Source organism: Falco punctatus (genome assembly GCF_963210335.1).
Source record: "Falco punctatus genome assembly, chromosome: 3".
In the NCBI taxonomy this organism is placed as follows: domain Eukaryota; kingdom Metazoa; phylum Chordata; class Aves; order Falconiformes; family Falconidae; genus Falco; species Falco punctatus.
In genome coordinates, this window is record NC_137582.1 from 104,464,636 (window position 1) to 104,486,421 (window position 21,786).

A 21,786-nucleotide genomic window follows, 5' to 3' on the forward strand; every position below is an offset into this window, starting at 1 on the left:
AGCATACTTACAGCTAGCTTGATTGAACTGACTGAGCTGCTTCTGATGTTACTGATGAAGGCTTTGCAAAACACTCCATGCAATCCTTAAGCACTTCTTGGCAACAGGGAGGGTTTAGTGAGGGCCCCAGAGCAAATAGAGGTGACACAGGTGGTTGGCTGAACAGACAGGAGGACCTTTAGACAAAAGAACTTGTCCTTCCCTTGGTCAGCTCACTCATGCTCCAGCAGGAGCTGAAACTGAACCCTATGCTATTTCAAGCGGCAGACTTCAGTAAGGGCTTTTTTATTATCTATGATGAGCAGTTTTACTGGCCTTGATGTGACCACAATTTTACTGTTACCAAAAACATGGCTGGTAGAAAAGGCTTGAAAGTCCAAGTAGCATCTCCGCTGTGTCACTGAGAAAGTCCTTGGTGGCACCTGGGGCTGGCCTCCCACCCTCCATGCTCCCCAGCTCTTACCACCTCTTTGAGAACCAGCTACAGGTGCTGAAGGCTGGGTGATCCAATACACAGCAGCTTTGTAAAGAATAAGCTTGGAGGAGGGTTGTGGCTGTGAGGGTGCTCAGTCATCGTCAGAGAAAGCTAAATCCTCCACAATGTCCTCTTCTCCTTGGGCTAGCTGTTCGAGCTCAGATCGCGACAGCCCCTGAGTGCAGCTCCTCTGCTTGTGTGACCCTTGGGAAACCCGAGCGGCTTCCTTTTCTTCCTCTGTGGGTGGAAAGAGTGAGAGGTGTAAATCCTGCTTTACTGGGAGTGAGAGTGAGGTGAGTCAAGGCAACTTATTGCTAATTAATCCCAGACGCTCATTAATTATTGGCGCCACTGCAGCTCCCAGATAGTGGTAGGAGAGTGCTGCAGGGTGTTCAGTACAGCGCTGGCTCTGAAGTACTTGGGGCAATAGGAGAGGAGACCAAACTAACTGTTGGGAAATGAGACCTAACTGAGGCAGAAACACAAAGGAAGAACTGGGGGCATGAGACAGGCCTCCAAACCTTCAGCCTGCACGGTTCAGGTTAGTTTTCCTCACTGGAGATGTCAGGCTAGGCGCTAGGAGCTGACAGAAAGAAGGTGTCATAGGTAACAGCCAGACTCCCAAATGCAAAACTAGCCCCATGCTCCTTTTTATTTTTAATGGGGTATTTTAAATGGGGAGCACAAGTGAGAACTGGTTTCTAGGGACCATTCCCAGTGCCCTTCCTTTTCATTTCAGAAGTGTGGCTTGAGCTTCCTACACCTTGCTTCCAAACAGAGCCCTGCAGACCACCTCTCTTAGGCTCTACGAGCAAAGCATCTGCTCAGCACAAATTCCTACCTCTGGTCTTATTCCCACAGCCTCTCACCGGCTGTGGAGGGTGGCAGCAGCAGCTGTGGGATGTGGCTCTGCTCTCTCTCTCTGCTCAGCACTTCCTGAATCAGCTGCCAGGCTCTGCTAATTCAGCTCCCTTGCCAAAAAGTACAAAAGCACAAAAAGCTATCCCCCTGCCCCAGATCAGGGGCTGGATGGTCACTGCGGTTCCCATCCTTCAAAACCACGCTGGTGACACAAGAGCATCAGGACCACAGAAGTGCCTCTCCAGGGCACTGAGAGCATGTGCATGCCCTAACTGACCTGCTGGAGGGTGGGAAGCTTGTCACAGACACAAGCCTCTTGCTATTCCATCACCCAACCAGGCTGCATGTGTGCAGGTGTTTTGGTAAAAAGCACAACAGGAACACTTGGCACACACAGCTTAAGACTTAGAAGGGGCGGATCTGCCTCTCTGCCCTGCCCGATTGGTGTCTGAAAAAGTGCCACAGGCCAGAAGCACCCAGGCCTGAATGTGACTGCTGCTACACCAGCATATCTGGGCTTTAAGAGACTCTGCTGGCTCTATACCATGCTCCTACAGCCCAAAGTGAAGGAAGCTGCTATTAGGGCTGAAGGAAAGGAAGATCAGAGTTCCTGCTCCCCCTGACACCAAGGAAGGGTGCTTTTCCTTCAGCTTGTCTGAGTACTCCAATAGGCAGAGAGGGAAAACTCTCCCTCTTTTATCCTTTACAGCGTTGTCAGAACATGCATCGAATGCCCATCTATTCTCGGCGCCGAGGTTTGGGTGTGCATGCCAAGCCGCAGCCATCTGCCATGCTAAATCACTCAGATTTTGCTCTCACTTGGACTCTTTCCCCCTTCCTGCTCTCCCTGTTCCCCAAACTAGTAAAGAAAGCCCGCACACAGGAGCTTTGTGGCTGTTCCCCACAACCACACATCACACCCAATGGCATGCCGAGGAGCAGAGGCTTGGCACTCTAATACAAAGGCCTAAGCAAGTGGCACACAAAACCCAGCAAATGAACACAGCAGCCAGAGCCCCTGGCAGGCCCAGCTTCCGTCTGCTACGTTAGCAGAGCAACTTGGCAGACGCAGGCAAGACTGAGCTGAGTGTGGTTAGCTGCACTCCGCGGGGGTGCCGAGCAGGCTCTCTAACTGTGGCTCGGTGCAGTGGACGGAAGAGAAAGATACTCTCTCTTCAGCTGCAACAAAGCCTGGCTCGGCATTCTGGCACAGCCCTGGTGACAGAGCTGGCAGCTTTCTCAGTAGCCATTGAGACAGCTGTTCTTCTGGCCTGCTAGGAGCATGCTAAACTGGTGGCGTCTCACACCGACACCCACCACTCTTACCGGTTCTGTCTCTGGGCAGTGGCTACTAACTGGCAGAAGCGATCAGGACCAAGCACAGAGCAAAGCCAGTGGTTCTAGCAGGGACTGTACGCTGGCAAATAACCCAGATGAGTGCAGGACTTGGACAAGGTCTCCTGTCCTGGGAAGACCTGTTGAGAAGCAGCAGCTAAAGGGTTACTGCTGCACAGTGCCCCATACTGCAGCACTGCTCAGATGAAAAGTGAAGTGCACCCTCCACACCCCCACACATGTGTAACCTGTGGAGAGCCCTGAAGCAAGGAGAGCCCTGAAGCAAGGTTTCTGTACCCTGTTGGGGTGGGCTGTACTTCAAGGGTTTGTTTGAGCCTCTCTGCAGGAGGCCCGTGAAAAAAGATGAAAAGGACTGGTGGCTCGTTAGAGCAAGGCCTGCAAAACCTTAACCCTTTCGCTCTCTTCTCAGCATAAACTCAGAACTGCCAGGTCTTCCTGTGCAGGGTGTTTGTGTGTCTGTGTAGAAGCCCCTCCTGACACTGCGCAGCTCAGAACAGCAGCACAGCAAGAAAAGAGGAGACAGTTCTTTTGCAGGGGAACCCCCGGAATGCAAAGGAGCAGTTACCAGTGCTGTCAGTAACTCCCTTCCCCTTTGCCTAACCACACTACTTACCATCTGAGTCTTCCAGTTCTTCCTCGTCCTCCTCGATTTCGTATGTTCCTTCTTCATCATCATCATCCTCACCATAGTCTTTGCTGCTTGCTTCTGAACTGTCATCTGATGCCTGCTTGGCTTTGGCTTTACCTGCAAGTATTTTTACTGTGTAAATGGAAACATAAAGAGCAGCACACAAGCATACACGCAGGCAGGATGTAAAGGGCAAAGTACTGCCATCCCAACATTCGTCCTCAGGAGTACAGTCATATACACACGAAAGGGGAAATTTACCATATTTCTCCAAAAGCCATGTCCCCGTGCACTAGAAATCCAGAGAAGGATGCATTTCATTTCAGAGGTACCTGCTGGAGGCTAGGAAGGCCAGGATGCAGAGAATCACAGAAATCACCTCAAAAGCCCATAGCAGGGTTTTACTGCTAAAGCCCGGGACTTGCTGCTACCTGGTATTTATGGAGCACCAGTGCTGTGGCACCCAAGTGTCCATCACTAACCTAACTGCCTGCCCTGCTCAGAGACATGAAAGCTAGGAGAGGAAGACAGGCAGAAGAGTAGAGTGAGAAGAAATGGGCCTAACAAACAGACATGAGCCAACAGAAGGAGTAAGTCACAAAGCTGAGACCAGAGAAGGATTTGTTCCACTGAGAAATCATGCCTGCATATACCACCTCCACCCCTCTATGGTTACATATAACTGAACACAGGGGTAGACTCTCTGGTTCAGGGTATCCTTGTAAACCTCTCTTAGCTTTATTCCCTCTGTTCGTCACAACAAAAAGGTCTAGGAACAGATATTGCTGCAAGTTCCCTCTGTAGATGGCTAGCCACGTCACCCAAGGCAGCGTGGGAGGAAGTATTAAGAGCCTCTGCATGCTTGACCTGGGGAAAAATTATCTGCCTCTGAGCCTCTGGAACCGGACTTCTTTTACTTGTGTAGAGTTCACTTCACTGGAGGAATGCCTCTCCCCTCCTGAGGACAGTGTGAGTCACCAGGCATTTAAATGACAGAATATACATTCTCTACTGAGGGAGCAGAAGAGAACCAGCTTCCTCTTGCCTCCTTCCAGCCACCACCCCTGAGCTAAGCCCAGCTCAGTGCTGCAGGTTGCTCGTTCTTGCTTATAAAAGCTGCTGAAGAAGCTATTTATTCACACTTCAGACTCTGCTTGGAAACTGGCTGTACATCCTTCTCACATTGTGATTCTTGGGCCCCATCATGGCATCTATTTTTTGCCCATCCTCCCTCCTCAGCAGCTGCCCTATGTTACTCACTGAACTGGATACAGAGCCATTAATAAGCTGGCTGCTAGCATTCCCAGCTCCCCGTCATCACCCTGGTTGCTCTGCTTTCACCCATCTGTCAGCTCTGCCAGCATGCAGCCTCTGTGCAATTGCCCCCCAAGGGATCGGAAGCTACATCTCATGGACGGAGCGCTCTCAGGCGCTTGCAGCCATGCGGAGAACACCCGCTCCACAGGAGATGGATTGTAGTGCTATTCGCTGCACCACATCATATTGATGGGCACCTGAGAAGCTCAGGCAACAATCAAGGGGCAAGCTCTCATCCATCAAGCAGCACTAGCAAAAGCACTGACAGATCCAGCTACCAGATCGTCTTAGGATATGCAGAGAAACCAGCTATGGGGCAGGAATTGGGTACAAGGTCACTCCTGTGTGCTACAACACAGGCAGCAGGCCACCAAGAGGAATTTACTGAACTTCTCCAGCCTCCTGCTCGCCTCCCACTGGTGGGCACACACAGGGGCCCCAGTACAGCCTTCAGGCAGAGCTCGAGCTTCCATCTTCTGCGGCAGGAGTGTATCAGCCAGGTTTCAGAAGACGATGCTGAGGGGTGCTGTGGTTAACCAGTGCTCCTCCCCTCTTCTTCCTCGCTCTGCCTCTAGATCCTCAAGCTGACAGCCCACAGCAGGAATTTTGCCACTGAAAAGGCCCCCGATTATTCTGCTAGGAAATGAAAATGTCTGACCTCTCTTTCCACACCCCTAGCCCTCACCAGTCTGGCATTAAATTGATGTAATATGATTATGTGAGGGACAAATGAAGAAACCTGTTCAAGTGCATTAAAGGCACACCAACACCTAATGTGGACAGATCACTCATTACGGCCAGGCCCAGAGAGACGCTGCAGCTGCACTCCCTTCTCGCCTTTAATTGCCTCATGACGAGGCAGTCCAGCACCTCTTTCTAAGCCATTAATAATTTCCAGGAGCAGCCGCCTTTCCTCCCAGAGATCTGTCAGCTGGTAAATGGGAGGAACGCGTGAACTTCCCCACCCCCACTAGCGACACACAGATTGATCAAATCCATGCTCTTTCCTCTGCATCTCCTGGCTCTTTCTGCCCTTGCCTGCTCGGGGGTTCCTGAAACGTGCAAACTTTTTTCTCTCCCCTCTTCAGACCTTGCAGAGACCCAAGCAAGGGAGTCTCTCCTGCCTGCCAAATGCTTTCTCCATTGCAGAAGACAGCTTGTCTTGATATGATGGAATTGTGTTCGCCACCTTTCCTGTCCCCTTGGAGAGGCTGCCGGGGGGCGCACAATCCTGCTGAAATGAGCAGGCAGCTTTCAGCTCCACTTGCACAAGGTAGGGGGAATCTCCCCTCCGATCCACAAGATTAAAAAAGGTTTTCAAATTCATCACTTGCCTTCCTTTTCCTGTGCAGCCATATCTGCTGCATGCATCAGTACACTGCTAGCCATTTACTCCCTGGTGTGGCTGCACCACAGCCAGGTGTAGACGAAAACAAAGCAACCAGAAATAGACAGCTGACAGGCAGCATCACCTTGTTAGAAGGACCACTGTGCCAGGATCCTGGACATGTGACCTCAAAGTCCTGTCTCAAACTACACTCCAACTGTGGCAAGGCATCCCTCCCTCTCCTGCCTCAATTATTACACTTGAATTTTTCATACCAACTCACGGAGCAGGGACTACTCCTCCCCAGTGGGCTATGCAGCAGCACCCCTTACCAAACTTGATCTTGGTTGAGGTGTCCCAATGCAATGCAAGATGCACTGACAGGGAGCTAACCAGCATTCCTAACTTCCAGGTTCTGAAAGAAGCCAGTATGGATTTGTGTTGATGAACTTACTGAACAAATTCTAAAAAACTGTACACCATCCTCTCTGTCCTTTCAGGAACCCCTAAAATAAACAGAAATGCTGGTACTGACAGAGCAGGGGGCCCAAACCACACAGAAAACCCAATGAGACTTCTATAAATGTGACACCAGACACAGAAACGTTTGTTATTGCTAGACTCGTTAGGATTCAGAAGAGATTCATTCATTCATTGTTGGATTTGGCAAGGCCTGAGAAGACAGAATGAAGATTCAGAGGGGGTGGGAGGCTTTTTCTACCAAGGACCTGTGGCCTACAGCAAAGGCTGAAGTCAGGATTCAGACTCAGGAAAGAAGACAACCTGCAAAGCTTACAGAGCTAGGGAAAAGGCTGCTGCTGTCAAAGATAAATGGCTTATCATGGTTTTGGCTGCCGTGAGGCTGCTAAGTCTAAGGTTAAAGTATGGAAGGATCAGAGAGCTTAGCTACTGCTGTGTCCTGCAAGACCTGAAGGACTAGGACGAAGGCCTGAGCCAAGGGGAGTGGGTGGCCTGCTATCAGCCTTTCATCTCTGGCCTAATGCAGAACTGCGGTTAGGATTCAGAAGAAGACAGACTTCTAAGAGATAGGTTTATGTCTGGATCCTACGTGGTCCATTAAAGCAGACTGATGGCTGTAGCTAGCACAAGATGCCAATCAATGAGTTCAGTGGGCAGTAGGTTTAAAGAAAAAAAAAAAAGTGGGTTTTTTTTTCTCCAAAAAATATCTACATTACAGTTGTGGCATGTCTTACTGTGTTACCAGAGGATGCTGTGGAAGCCACATTAACAGGAAGGATCAGGCACAATCAGGGAACCAACAGATCCGTCAGTGGATATTGAACAAAACAGTCTCTCCGCAATCCTCCGTTCAGAACACCTCTAAGCTGCTGAACGCCCTGCCCTGAACACACTTTTTCCTCTTTCCTAGTTGCCTCCATATACTGCAAGAGCACTGGAGGTGTTTAGCTGGCACCTGCATCTTTATGCACCTGCCCTTTATCCCTCTCCTCAACACACGCAATTATAGTGCAGCCCTGGAGCTGAAGGGCAGAAAGACTGACGGCTGTAACACCTGGCTGGAGCTGACTGCCACTGCGGAATCACTCCAAGGATACCTCCAGGAGCACCTGCCCTGTGAGAATCCATTACCGCAATGTTATGTCCACACCAATTCCTCCCCACAGGAACCTACCCCATCTGAATCTGCTCCTCAGCCTGTGCCGCAGTCTCTCCTACTTTCTGGGAAATCTAGGATGCTTCCTGTTCAACTCCAGAGCAGTCCCCAGTGGCCTCTCCTTGCCTGCTTGAGGGATGCTGTTCCAGGAGGGTTCCGAAGCAGGTGCCTCTGACAGATGCTGCTGCTGCTGCTGCTGCTCCCCAGTGGGAGGAGAGCAGGGGTGGGTGGTTCCCATCTGGGAGCAGCACACTGGGGCCAAAGGCTGCTCGAGCTGCAAACACCAGTCTGCTGGTGGCCATTTCCTGCAGCAGTGCCAGGGGCTGGATGCAGCAAATATCCCTTCTCTGCTACAGCACAGATGAAAATGGTGGGGGTGGGGGTGGACAAGAGGGGGACACTCAGAACAGAAGGGAAGGTAATACACAACTGCACCAGTGCTGCTGGAGGACAACAGGATCTGCACATTACCCCTGCTCCCACACGCAGGGACACTTTTCATTGCCTCCCTTTGCCTCCCCCCGCCCGGAATGAATAATGGCAAACTGTGAGAGCTCCCCAACCCTCTCAGTCTGGGAGAAGCATGCCATTCCCTCCCTGCCTGGGACTGGAAAGAGCTCTTCAGAAGCCTGCTCTGCTGTGAGAAATACAAAGGTCTTCAAAAGTGCCTCAGAAGGCAGAAGTTAGTTAACGAGCGAGATGTTCTGGGTAGTAATAGTTAACCCAAGAACACTCTCCAGGCCTACCCTCTTCCAGAAAGATTCGGGACAGTGTAAACTGAAATCAACATTTCCCTGATACAACACCTAATTTAAATAAAAATAAATAGTGGGCCTTGAACAGCAGCTAAATAACAGAAAACTGATGATTAGGCTTTTAGCAAGCAGTTTTCCACTCTCATGAATTTGGTCTGGGACCTGACAGGCCAAACAATTACTAATCAGAAGAAAAACATCCTGTCAACATAGGAAAGACTCTACCAAGCCAAATGCTGTGGTAGGTGAGAGATGGGAGCCCTTTTCACTATGCTTCCATACCCAACATTCCACCAGAAAGCCACAATGATGCTGCACCAGCAGCAGGTTCTGAAGTTCAGATTTTTATGTAGTCATCATCAGGGGGAGGAGCATTTTCCAGACCAGGGCAACCACGCTCACAGATTTAACCCATGGGGCTGCCTAAGAGGATGAGTTCAGAACAACCGCTGCAACTATCTAGCCAGGACTTTTCTGACAGGGAACTCTTTCCTTCCAGAAGTCCCTCCCTCCCCCTTTTCCGCAGAGACCTACACATCCCCAGGACTCTGGAACTGGCTCTTACCGGTAAGAACTTTGAACAGAGTTTTGGGTGCTGGTGCTAAGCCTTGCTAATGAGGAAAGCATGGATGTCTCTGGGTATGGCTGAGCTTTCCAGTAAATCTTTTCCCACATCAGCCTTGGCACTCCTAAATGATGCCCAGGCTTCCATTCCCAGAGCGGGGAGGGCACAGTCCACCAGCCCCATCTCTTCCTATCCATGTCTGGAAGTAGTGTTGTGTCAGAAGGGCTGATCTCTGCTCTGATAACCTTCCCAGATCCCCACAACATATCAGTGCCACAGCTACTTTCATAGCACCAACCTGTCTCGCCCTGCCACTTTTCAAGGAGGTCAGCATCATCGGGCATTCTTAGCTATATTTCTTGTTTTCCTCTCCCAGAAGGTTCATCCAGGGCAGTCTTATCTTCCTGCCTAGATTTCTGCCATCAGCTGCTCAACATGTCTCTCTTGGAAGTAGTCTGAGGCTGACTCAAGATGAACCAAAGTCCTTCTATTGTCCTAAACTCTCCTTTTGCCTTATTTGAAAAGAGGAGATTGTTATGCCTTCAAACCTCACAGGTAAAGAGGCAAATACACAGGCCATAGCAGCTGCAGGGCATCTGACCACCCAGTAGAACAATGGCCACAAAGACAGGGAACTGCAGCAAACTGAAGCACTGGCTTCTCTGACTTCCATCTGCAGCCAGCTCTGACATTTACTGAATGCTGAGCACGGCTGGGAACATCTCACACCCCACACAGAGTAAGAACAAGAGCTCATTGTATGCATCTCCCAAGACACAGGCGCTTTTCCCAGCCTCCCTGTTCCCTGTCCCTTTCTCACTGCAGAGTCACACCATTGTCTGAAGGGGACTTCACCCTATATTCCAGTACAGACCAAGTGCTCTGCTGCCTCCACCCAGCACCTCAGGATCCACGGTAGGGCTGAGCACAGTTGCTCCTTGAGATGGAAATTGCCTTCAGGGCCTGTTTCCTCTCTCCAGAAAACACCCTACTAAGAACAAAGGCTATGGGAGAGGCAGCTGACCCAGGAATGTTGGAAGGCAAGACTCATTACTGACACTGCAGTGCTGATGCATGCTCTGTGACTAGATACCACGACCAGATACAGACAGAGCAGGGAGAGCCCTTTGACAGATCACGTGGACCTCAGTCCTCATTTGCACTCGCTTCACAATATATGTCAGCCCCTTAAAGCTGCCCAAAAACCTAACGGACAGATGTCACAAGCATATGAACAGGCAGGGGGCTATAAGCCGTGCCTAACAAGTAGATTGCAAACCTTCCCATTCAACTGATTTCTACAGCGACCAAGCAGCCATCAGAAACAAGGTAGAAACTGTATACTTTAGGTGCCAGACAGACAGCTGTCACAGATATTGTATCATCAGTAGCATCCATCATGGACGTGCCTCAGAGTCCCAGTGTACATCCAGAAATCCATCAGTCCAAGAAACCTCCCAAGTGTACATAAAAGTCAGTTCCTGGGAAGCAGAAGAAGAGACCCTGGGTCTCCCTGGCTCCCAGTAACCTGCTTTTGGAACTGCAGTTATCACTGCTTTTTTAGAGCCCACTGGGATTCTTCTGAGGCATTGACTCATACGGCAGGCAGGACAACCCCAGATCGCAAGGATGTATCTCAGCAAATCATTTTGATGTCACACTGATCTGTCAGTACCTTGGTGGGCCATGTGCTCGCTTTTGCTCTCCTCCCGTTCTTTGCTGGGTCACCTACAAAACTTCACTGACTTCAACCTCAAGTCATCAAACAAGAGTTTTCCAACCTTTCCTTCCTCCTGTGTCACAGATGCCTGTGAGGGAGACCATGCTCATTGGTTCTGTGGCCTCAAGATTTATCCTCGTGCCTTACAATGCATCTGACAGACTCGGATTTTATCTGTAGATTAAAGCTCCGAACAAGAAAACTCCATATTCCTGCAAGTCACCCTACTATATGAATAACAATGCGTTCAGAAAACCTGTGAAATCCCAAACATTGCAAATTATAAAAAGAACATTTAAGTTTTTCCTCAGACTATGCGGTGAACTTCTCAGGCAGGTTCCACAATTTACTGTGGCCCTCTCGTGGTCACAGCCAGAGAGTGACATCACCCCATTTTCTCCAGGGGCTCTACACTTCTTGGCTTGTCCAAAATACTTGCAATGTCAGTGACTATAAAATAAATAAATCGGAAGTGCACACAAAGAGAGGATAACCATTCTTCCATCGAAGATCCTCGTTCTGGTAGCCAGCCCCTGCGATAGCTGCTGTTTGCAATGACATATACAGCAAAGATCCAGCATGCTGTCAGGTAGAACAACATTCTTATTCCTCTTTTATCAGTGCAGAAACAAAACATGGACTTGTGCACCTCCACTCGTGGTGCAAGAAAAGTGAAAACACTTTTGTATTCTCCAAGGTAAGACTTCAGTCCAGAACCTGCACAGGTTATAAGCACAAGAAGGAGAACTCACTCTTTGGGAATTACAATATGAACCATAGCTGCTACTTTGAAGCCTTTGAAAGCAGGGTCTGTGCTCAGCCAAACATCCCCCGGTTCTAGGGCTATCATGACAAAACAAAGGTGCTAAGGAAAGGACAGATGATGGGTCATGTACAGAAAAAGACTGCAGGACTAAAACTTTAAAATGAGCTGGACTGACCAAGTAGGAGAGGGAGAGAAAGATAAAAGCCTCCCGACCCCCTTCTGCCTGTCACTTTAAAAAGCCTCCAAAAATCATCATCATCCCGCTCTCTCTCTGACAGTGTATCTTTCGAACCCAACACAGCCAGCACACACCCCCCTTAGGACAGAGCCCTGCAGAATTCTGGACAAGGAGAAGCTATGGGGCTGGGCATACCTTTTATAGGCAATCCGACATTCTCCTCATCAGAGTCACTGTCCAGCTCAAAGAGGTCCTTGAATTCCTTCTTATCTTCCTCTTTGCTTTCATTTTGCTTCTTACGCTTAATTTCTGGGAAGTTCAAGTCTTCAAGCTGGAAAAAACCAAAACCAAGAGTAAGAACAACCTTAATTTGTACTTTCAAACATAAAATGCTGAGCTTACACAGGAGCTTGGCTTTGTCCAGTATGTGTAAGCCACACTGCCAAGAACATCTGGGTCTGCCTTGCTGCCAGCTAGGGGAGCAACAGAAAGATTTGTGAGTCAGTTACAAAGGTGAATGATACACGCAAAGCACCACTGCTCTATTGATCTTTACTCAATAAAGTACTTTTGCTAATGGGCCATCTACTGCTGGTACCTTAACATGGATAAAAATGCAAGGCATCCATGACAAGCTGGCTGTCCTAGATCTCTGGACTGAAAGCCATGCAGACCCTGTGAGCTTGGGCAGCCAAGCACAATCAAGCAAGACTGTGCTGGTCATCTCTGAAGTGGCAGATTTCCACCAGCACCAAAACCTGTGACAGCTATAGCAAAGGCACTGTCTTTTCAGCTGCAGATTTCAGCAGTTAAATGGCAAGGTGCTGAGGATGCTTAAGGTCTGTCTACACCATGGCTTCCCCAGTTACTAGCCGGTTACTAGCCCTTATGGGGATCAATGGGCCAAGAGCCTTGCTGCTGCAGACAGCCAATATCAATGCCATTAAGTACTTGCAATTGACACCACCTCACTGCTCTTTACACCTCTCCAGAGGGGGATTAGGGGGAGGATTTACTTGCAGGGCTCAGGCCAGTAGGGCAAAGATAATCAGAATGCAAATTAAATCCCAAGTGCTCTCTGAACATCAACTGCCTGCTGCCCATTCCTGGCTGCACACCTCCTGGGAAGCACTCATGCATTAGCACACATTAGCTTGCTTGGAAACATTCGCCCTGCAAGTAATAACTCATTTGCTTTCCCACCAGACAGACCACCCCTCAACACACTCTTCTATGACCACATCCACTTCAACCCTCCTGTGAGCTTCCCCCAGCGGGAACAGCAGCAAAGCAGAGTCTACATAGAAAGACAGCTCTCAGCAGACAGAAAGAGTTGGGGGGGGGGGGAAACACTGAGAGACACAGAGACCCGGATTTGCTCTTGCAGCCAGTTCCAGCAATTTCTCCCAGCCTGTTTCACGGTTATGATCCCCAGCTGGGCAATATTGATTCTGGGAGCTGAGCACTTACAAGCAATAACCTGCAGCACCAGGCTGGAAAGTCAAAAGCTGACCAGAGAAGGGGAGAGGGAAGCAAATCACCAACCACCATTTGCAGGGTCCTAATTTTGAATCATCTTCCCACCTGCTCTTCTCCACTGTGAGATGCCTTTCCTTCCACCAGCCCTGAAGAGACCTGCTGAGCAGCCTCTGTGCTGGGAAGATGCGTGAAGAAAGCAGCGCATGACTGGCTTTCCAAACAGCAGTCATTGCATGCTAGAGAAGAGATCTGGGAAGCAAAACGCAGCAAGAGCAACAATCCAGAGTCACTGCCAAATGGCTGCCCTCAGCTGCCCTAAGGACATACTGTAACCATCCTCTTTCCTAGAGTGGCTATGCTTCAGAAAGCTCGATCACGGGGCAGGGGAACTGCTAGGGTGAAAACATTTTCCTTGGCCTCTACCAGTTTTGGTGGACGAGACTTGCTTCACTCCTCTCATTTGTTCTAGCATGTAATTTTATGGAAGGTGGGAGGGCAGAGGGAGATGCTCCAGAAACAGAGATTCCATTAGAGGCTCCAGAAATAAAACACAAAGGTCTCAGAAGCTAAAATATATCAGCAGCTATGTTTCCAACCCAGCATTAGGCTGTGATCACAAACGCAGTCCACATATCTGATCCCTTTCGGTTTATACATTCCTTGCCTCTTCAAGCGCCCCAGCCAGGTCACGCTGCCATCATCTCAGGCCTGGGGAGAAGCACTGGTGCTTTCTGCAGCCCAAGACCTGGACTACCATGTCCTTTCTCAGTAGTTCCATATGGGTCAAGGCCTCTCATGTCCCAGAGATGTCACTCCTCAGGAGTACCCTCCCAGGTACTGGGAACTGTAGCCTGCGGCATGTCATCAGTACAACTGAGCCGACTCTGGAGGTTCTCACAGTCACAGGCAGCACCTTTGGGCCGCCTTCTGCACCAACAGCCATGCTACCTGCAGAATCCCTGTCTGGCTGGTAGCTATCACTCTTCAACAGCAGCAGCAGTTAAATAGGAGCCCAGTGATGCCTAACCAGGAAATAACTGAGGTTGAAAGTGTCACAAACAGAAGCAGAAACCCAGTTTTGACAACAAAAAACTGCTGCATCAACTGCCCAAGTCGCTGTTGTCTAGTCCTTTTCTCCATGACCCCAGTCACTGTTATTCCTCAGCAGCATTAAATAAAATGCAAAAATAATCCAAGGTCTTACTTGCCCTCCTCACACATCCTGAACATGGGAAGTCTCCATGGAACACAGCACTTAGTAGGTTTAATGTGGAAATGGAGCTGTGTATGAGTAAAACGTCTCATGAACATGATGTGGAACAGTCTTCTCCAATTCAAGGGAGCAAAAGAGAGAAACTTATCTCATCCCTGTGAAAAATTTCTCCAGTATCCTGTGCAGGGCATGTACAGCCGGGAGCAGAGGCTGTCAGTTTGGACTTCGTATTTTCATACAACCTGGGAAAAGTCCCCATTTCCAAAGGCAGCCTACAGTTTTGGGTGACATCAGTACTGGCTGAACCCAACCTGAGCATATTAAAAAGGACCTGGTGTTGAATCATGCCGAGTTGTGCTACCTCCACCATTATAAGGCTCCACAGGAGTGCCTTCAAGATGGGCACCTCAAAGTAAAGGCAGCAGAAAACCCTACTAGCTGCGGGGTGATCACAAAGCAAAGGAATGAGACTTTTACTGAGCCACAGCTCACAGATACAGCCTATGTTCATCACACAGTAGCAGTAATTAGGTAATTTGGGGGCCAGTCTTTTAATCTCCAGCTAGAGGGTTACTATCTACTGAGTCTCACGAAGCCGATTAGTCTACATCCCATTAAAAACCATTGGAAAAAGCAAATGGAATGGGCAGACAGGGTCAGCGTTGTTATACAAGGCAAGCTGCGGCTCGTAGCAGCTGAGAGCCAGGCTGATTTTTTCTGTTGTTATTTTTTCCCCCCAATGGCTGCTAATGGGACATGGATTTTCTCAGCCCTAATGGGCCTCATGGTGTTCACTCTCCTGCTGGGGCTCACAATGCTGCATCATTAAGCTAGCAGTCCCCACCGAGAGAGACAACGGCCCCATTCACCAAGCAAAGATGCCAGGCAGCCACAGGCTTTTCAGAAAGCTAATTCCAAAGTCTGTCTCTCTCTCCAGTTTATCTGTTCAGCCCACTTTTGCCAAGAGAAAACAAGTCCCTGTCACTGCTTTTCAGATTTGCCCTGGTTTCAGAAGTCACTGTCTTGAGCCCTACTATACCAAAGTAATCCCCCTGACTGGGACCCTCCACCTCAGCTGGTCCTGGCCACCCCCAGGAGCTCCAGCTCCCCTCCCTCCTTTAAAATGAGGTGGGGGCTTGTCTACAGGGAGGGCTGATCTCTCCCCTTGTGATAGCTGCTTCAGTACCTTGAAAGTGTCAGCTCATGCCAGCAGGGCCAGTTTTGGGCAAGAGATTAGCCCTGCTCACAGCCGTCACTTCTTGCTGTTTCTTAGCTCCCCTCCCCTGCCTCCAATTTCCTTTCTGCAAAGGCCGCATTCTCCTGATGGGGTTGCACAGAAAACAGGTGTGGGTTTTGTTCCCTCTGCATGGTTGCCCCAGGGAATTTCAGCCTCCTGCTCTTACCTTTGGATGCTACATGATACTGAGCATTTCTGTGATCTTGCAAGTCTTCTGCCACACTCTGGGACTTGTCTCAGAGCCAATCATCTTCATGTCCCATCGATTATTTTAATTGTTCCCCACCATACGCTGGAGACACCAATTATATCTATTTCCTGCTCCCTGGCCAAGAGCCTAGCTCAGCTACTTTCATTGCATTAGCATCAAGACAGCTTTCCTTTAGACTCCTAATGTAAGCAAGCTCCCACCCCCACCTTCTGCATCCTGGAGTGCAGTGCCATGCGGAACAGCCAAGGAGCCTTCCCTTGGGCAGAAGATGTGGGAAATGGCAGTCTGAACACTTCTGTCCAGACAGCAAATCCTACCTCGCAAACAGCCACCCCCACCTGAGTAAAATAAGAAAATGCAAACAGAACTCATCTCTGATATTCCCTCTGCTAAGAAGGGAGGCACTTTCCCCTCTCTACTTTCTTGCAAAGTTAGGTTTCAGCATGGCAATCCAGTCACATTCTGCAGAGCTGGCAAAAGATCTAAAGACCTACACAAGCTCAACCCACACTGTTTTGCTATCAAGAAAGCAGTGCAATTTGCAAGACGTGATGCAAACTGCCCAAAGCAATGTGAGAAGGTCCATGAATGTGGGGATGAACACACAGAACACAAACTGCGTGTACAGTCTAAACTTTGAAACTACATCAAATGCTTGTTCCAGAAGCAACACAACATCCACAAGGCTACTGCCCCAGTTGCCCACACAACCGAATCTGTTATCCAACCCACCCCTGCCAGTACACACAATTGCTCTGTCAGTACCGTCCTCAGCTTCCTAGCCTTGAATTACAATGAGTCTTGAACAGCATAAGCCTAAACAGAGGCAGAGGGAAATTCACCCTAGCACTAATTCATCCTATCTCACTATCCTCTATTAACTTGGGCAAATGAGCGGGCTACAGGCAGGGGACACAGATGTTGCTCCTAGAGATCCCAGCAAGACAAATCTGCAGGGAGCTGAAGACACCAGCCCATGCTCTTTCCAAGAATGCTCAGCCTATGCGCTCACACAGCTCAAGCCAATTTCAGCTCACACCGTGGAGCTAGTTTTGACCAGCACCATCCTGCTGCCAGAACATGGCTCTCTTGTCTACCCATGGCACAGATGATGTTCAATAAGTTAGGCATTTCATTCTTACTCTTTCTTTGCCGCTGATTTCCAGTTGAATCTCCTTCTCTCTTAGCTTCTTCCACTGAGTATAATACTTGGTCAGAGGTGTCCCCTCTTCTTTGACCTGCTTCTCCCATTGTTCCTGTGGAGAAAGGGGGTGCAAATTTAAGAAAGGTTTTCAAAGCAGTTTTCCAATAAAACTGGCAAGCGCAGGGAGTCAAGAGCAGAGGTTAAGACCCTTCCCCAAACCACCTTTTCCAAGCTCCTGGGCGGGAAATCGACAACCATAACTAAGATGCCAGCAGGACTAAGTGTGAATTCAGACACAGTCATTTAAGCAACTAGTGGGTCAGGAGTGGTGTGACTGACAACTTTCCTTAGGTAAAGCAATGCCTGGGCACTGCAGAGAAATCAAAGAAAGCCCAAAGATGAAATGGACAGGGTGGCCAATGCAACAGCTTATTTATGCAATACCAAAGCACAGGATACCAATGGAACTGAAGGACAGCATAAAATCCTCACAAAGGAGCATCTGTGTGGTGGTGCGTAAGATGCTTTAGCTTATGGAAGATCACCAGATTTTCTCAGCATGGTGGTCTGAAACGTGGGTTCCCAGATTCCTATTTCTCCATTCTAGAAGAGGCCTGAGTCCCAGAATTGCTGAGAGCTCAGGATAGGCTCCTCCTAAAATCAGCTTAATGCCTTCTGGGATCCACTACTACTATCTTGGCCTTGAACATTCACTTCTACTCCAGCACTAGTGAGAAGACACTGACACAGAAGTAAAGTCAGATGTTGCAGCCTACTGTAATGAAAAAAAAATTACTTCTGAAATCTGAAAGTAGGAATCAAAGGGACAGATCAGAGGACCTATCAGGACAAAATGTGTCCTCTACTCCTTCTACAGAGGCATTTGATCACTTGTTCAGTTCTAGCTTTTTAATTCAGAAACCTCACACAAGTATTTACAAGACCTAAGTACCAAAGATGTCTGATTGCCTGCTCCCCCTGTTCTACAGCCAAGTGTTTATTTTTGAAACAAACATTCCCCTGCAGGGTCTTGGACTCATCCCAACCTTGAGAGAGCAGAGCACAAAGTGCTGAGCCTGTTTCCGCTGTCCAAAGAGGGAGAACAAGGAGGTGCAGACACCGTAAACGGTGGGAAGCAAATTAGATGGTTAAAAATTCTTTTACGCTTCAATCATTTGGCATGTTAGTGTTGAAACGCGGGTGGTATGTCATATTAAAATACATTCTTCTTAACCTGCCAACATCCCTTTAACTTAACAGAACTGTACCTGTTAACTGGATTACCACAGTGCCTGCCCAGAGGCTTTGCATTACCCCACAGTAAAAAGTCAATCTAATGCGTTCAGAAAGACATACAGGTAAGAATTGAAACAGGCAAAGGAGGAAGGGAACAAGCAACAGCAACAAAGGTTAGCATAGATACACTCAAGGGTCAATACAGATGGAAAAAGAGTATCCTGAATCCAGGGCTGAGAACAAATCTGGAGCTCTCTGTGGGCATCTGTGTGTACACAATGCCCCTGTTTGAGGGTGGGAACAAAAGGCCAGACCATCTTCACAGCAGAAAACACAGCAGCAGCTCAAATATTCCTCAGCAGATCTCAAATCAACTGCTTGTGGGGAGCTGAGCCACAAAACTGGGGAGCTATGGTGTGTACACTGCAGCCTGTGAGCCAAGTATGGGAAGAAGTTTCTTTGAAGAGCAGTGTATGAACAAGATAGAAGGAACAGGTCTCTGCCATGGATAGCAGCGCAGAGCTCCCAGCTTACACAAACAAGCAAATACTCGGTGTATATTGTGCAGTGAAATACATCGGCCTACACCAGCTTGATTTGGCCCATCACTGTGAGGGAAGCGGAGACAATCTGTGGTCTCTGCAGTTGGCACCAGGAGCTGAACTTTGGCAAGTAAATGGTGACCACCTTGTGTCACCTGCACTCTTAATGGTGTAGAATCTATTTATGCATCCTACAACAGGCACTATCAATATTGCATCAAGCCAAACAGGCCCTTTCTGATAATCATGGGTCCCAGACTCAGTCCCTACAGGATTGTTTGTAGCACGGCTCCAGGTCTGCACGGCTGGAGCCTGCATCTGCTCCCTGGTCTCCTCCCCGGCAGGCTGACTGTAAGCACAGCTGATGTACCACTGACTCCAGCAGCACTTGCTAGCGGAGACGCCAGCCAGCAGACAGCACAGCTCTACCATCAATCTGACCCACCGCTATTGCAAGAGCAGCAATTCCTGAGGAATACAAAGTCACCCCATTTATAGATCAGGCTCATATCAGGCTGCCAGCTGTAATCAGGCAATTTGTTGATGGTGTTTGGTATGGACAGCTTCTGAGAAAGACTCTTCTTACAGAGGGCAAGTGTCTATTTGTTCTGCCTGATACAGTTATTTCAGTTTTAAGGTGTGCTGGAATCCAGAGATAAAAAAGACCATTAAAACACTCCCATCTTTCTAGTCAGAACACCTCAAAAGGAATTTTGAGAGAGTGGATGTGATCACACCCACTTCAACCATTTGCAGTCCTCCTATTACTGCTTTTGCCTCACTGTGCTGTCAGGCAACGCCCAGCACGGATCAAGCCCAGTGCTAGCACCTGTACAGATGTCACCAAGATCATCACCCACCCTCCGGAAAAACCTCCCATCTGGAACGTGAGATGGGGACGAATGCAGAAGATCTGGAAATCCCACAGAAATGAGGCAGTGCTTTCCATCAGCTCATTGCCTCGCTTCACATTTCATTAAGCATGACAGCGTGCTGGGCTATAATGTTCTTTAAACGAAGGTTGCCCAGCTCAGCACAAAGGTCTGCCTGGGAGCCAGAGAGCTGTAACGCAGCCCGGCACACTCTGCAGGTCCTTTTGCTTCCCAGCATTTTCCCCTGCCAATCCAAGGTGCCCGCACTAGCACAGACAAACCTAAAACCCGAGCTGCACATTAGGGGTCTAGATTCAACTTCAGCTGCGGGCTCCATGTTTTTTGGCTCCCCTCACAAAAAACTTAATTAGTATAGCAATCTATTAGCACTGTGCTCTCAAAAAAACACTGACAAATATTAATCTGCTTCTTACAAAAAAAGAAGAAGAAAAAGTGTAAAGTTCTCAATCTTAAAATAACATGGAAGAAGTCAGGCTGAACACACCTGGAGTGCCTATCCCTCCATACCACAGTTCCTGGGATGCAAGCAGGGATCCCTCCACAGTCCCTCCACGTTAAGTTAAACATTGCACCACCATGCTCCCTCCACAGCACTAACTTCAATCCCCAGGCTGTTTCTTCTTTAAAATTGTATAATACAGGCCCTTTAGGTAAAATCCACCTTTATAAATCACACCCACTACTCTGTAATTCCCCCCCATGAAAGTTGCATTTCAGCATGCTGCATGGAAGAATTAGCTTAGAATTTGGGCTCTGCTCCCTACAGCACAGCAGGCACAAACACATGCATGTGAAAACCAGAGAGCATTTGATATCAATTGCTCTTGCTGGCAAGGGGGACATGCAAATACCTCCTCTTCCTTCACCCCCCTTTCGCTTCGCATTTCTGGCAGCGTTTGCCCATAAGAAGTGCCAATGCCCCACAGATCTTGGAGACAGCCTGGCAAACTCAACCCAGACTTCGAGGGACACTCCAAATCGTTCTGGGAAGCCCAGTCTCTGTGGGAGCTTTGGCCCTTATTGGGAACCTACACCATCTGCTTGCAGAGGCACAGGGGGAAAACACAGGGCCACCTGGGCACAAAACCTGCCCTCTGGACACAAAAGATAAGCCGCTATGGCTCTTCCACCCCACAGAAGTACTGAGTGGGCAGTTTCCTCTGCTCCCAGAAGATATCCCATTAACTGAAGGGAAAGAAGGGCTCCCTACTCCCACAGAACAACAGCACAGTGCAAAAATACAGATTGCACAGGCAATCCAGGCATCCTCCCAGAACAGCACTGTTGCTCTGTCTCCTTAAATGGCAGAACAGCCATCTCCAAACGGGCCTGGCAAACTGGTGCCTGCTTCCCTTAACCAACCTCCCTTACTGAAAGCAGGCTGCCTGTTACTGCCCCTCCAGAGACAACCCTGCCTGATGCATGCTACTCAGCCACCCAGATGTCCCTCGGAAAGCACATGCACCAATGTCAACTAGGAGACACACAGGCAACAAGATGTTAAAATAATAATTTAGTTCTTACACAAGGGACTGCAGCTAGAGTTGCTGGGAAAGGCAGACAGTGGCAGAGTTGTTGGAAACCCTGTTTTATTTAGCCAACAACCTTCCCCAGCTCATCTGTTTCATGGGGAGCCCTAAAGGCTGAAATCTCTACACTCTGCAGAGTGGGTGGGTGGTCACAGCATTGCCCACAAATACTAAACAGCAAAACCCTAACCACTTCATTCCAGATGGGAAGCATAATTCCTTTAGCAAAGCAGTCCAACCCAGAATGGCATTTACAGAACCAAACACTACTTAGTCACTTCAAACCTAGTACCATCAACCCCTTAATGCCAGAACAGTGCTGCTGTGTCCTGGCATTGATATGTCAGGATTTCAAAGACTAATTTTCCCGCAGTCCCTGCCCCTTAGTGTCTGAAGACAAATTAGTCTGCACTGCAACTTCTGTTCCATGCTCAGCTCCATGCCAACAGGTGGAGCTTTCAACGATGCAGAACTCCAGACTTTCCAATACCGTGTGGCCAAAGAGACTACTTTGACCCATCAATTATCTTGCAGACAGATGTTTCCACCTCTCTCCTGCCACACAAGGAAGAGTCAGACCCACTACCCTCTCTCACACAGAGGCATACACACACAGAGTTTACCTGCTGCAGGCTTGCAAAGGCCGCTGTGCTGGATAAAAGGCACAGATAAAATGTTCAACCCAAAGGACACACAAACAAAGCTTCATTAGTGAGTC

The 21,786-nt window shown here is 48.8% G+C and overlaps 1 protein-coding gene across 1 annotated transcript in view; it reads right to left on the reverse strand.

Moving 5' to 3' along the window:
* Positions 1-269: 269 nt before the first annotated feature.
* Positions 270-21,786, reverse strand: part of NOC2L (NOC2 like nucleolar associated transcriptional repressor) — a 52,725-nt gene continuing 31,208 nt past the window's right edge. The window contains exons 16-19 of the mRNA XM_080380050.1: positions 16,867-16,980; positions 11,780-11,915; positions 3,306-3,437; positions 270-712 (exon numbers count right to left, since the gene is read on the reverse strand). Of these exons, the coding sequence (XP_080236176.1) occupies positions 567-712; positions 3,306-3,437; positions 11,780-11,915; positions 16,867-16,980 (528 nt within the window). The 3' untranslated portion in view covers positions 270-566. The remainder of the gene's footprint in view (positions 713-3,305; positions 3,438-11,779; positions 11,916-16,866; positions 16,981-21,786) is intronic.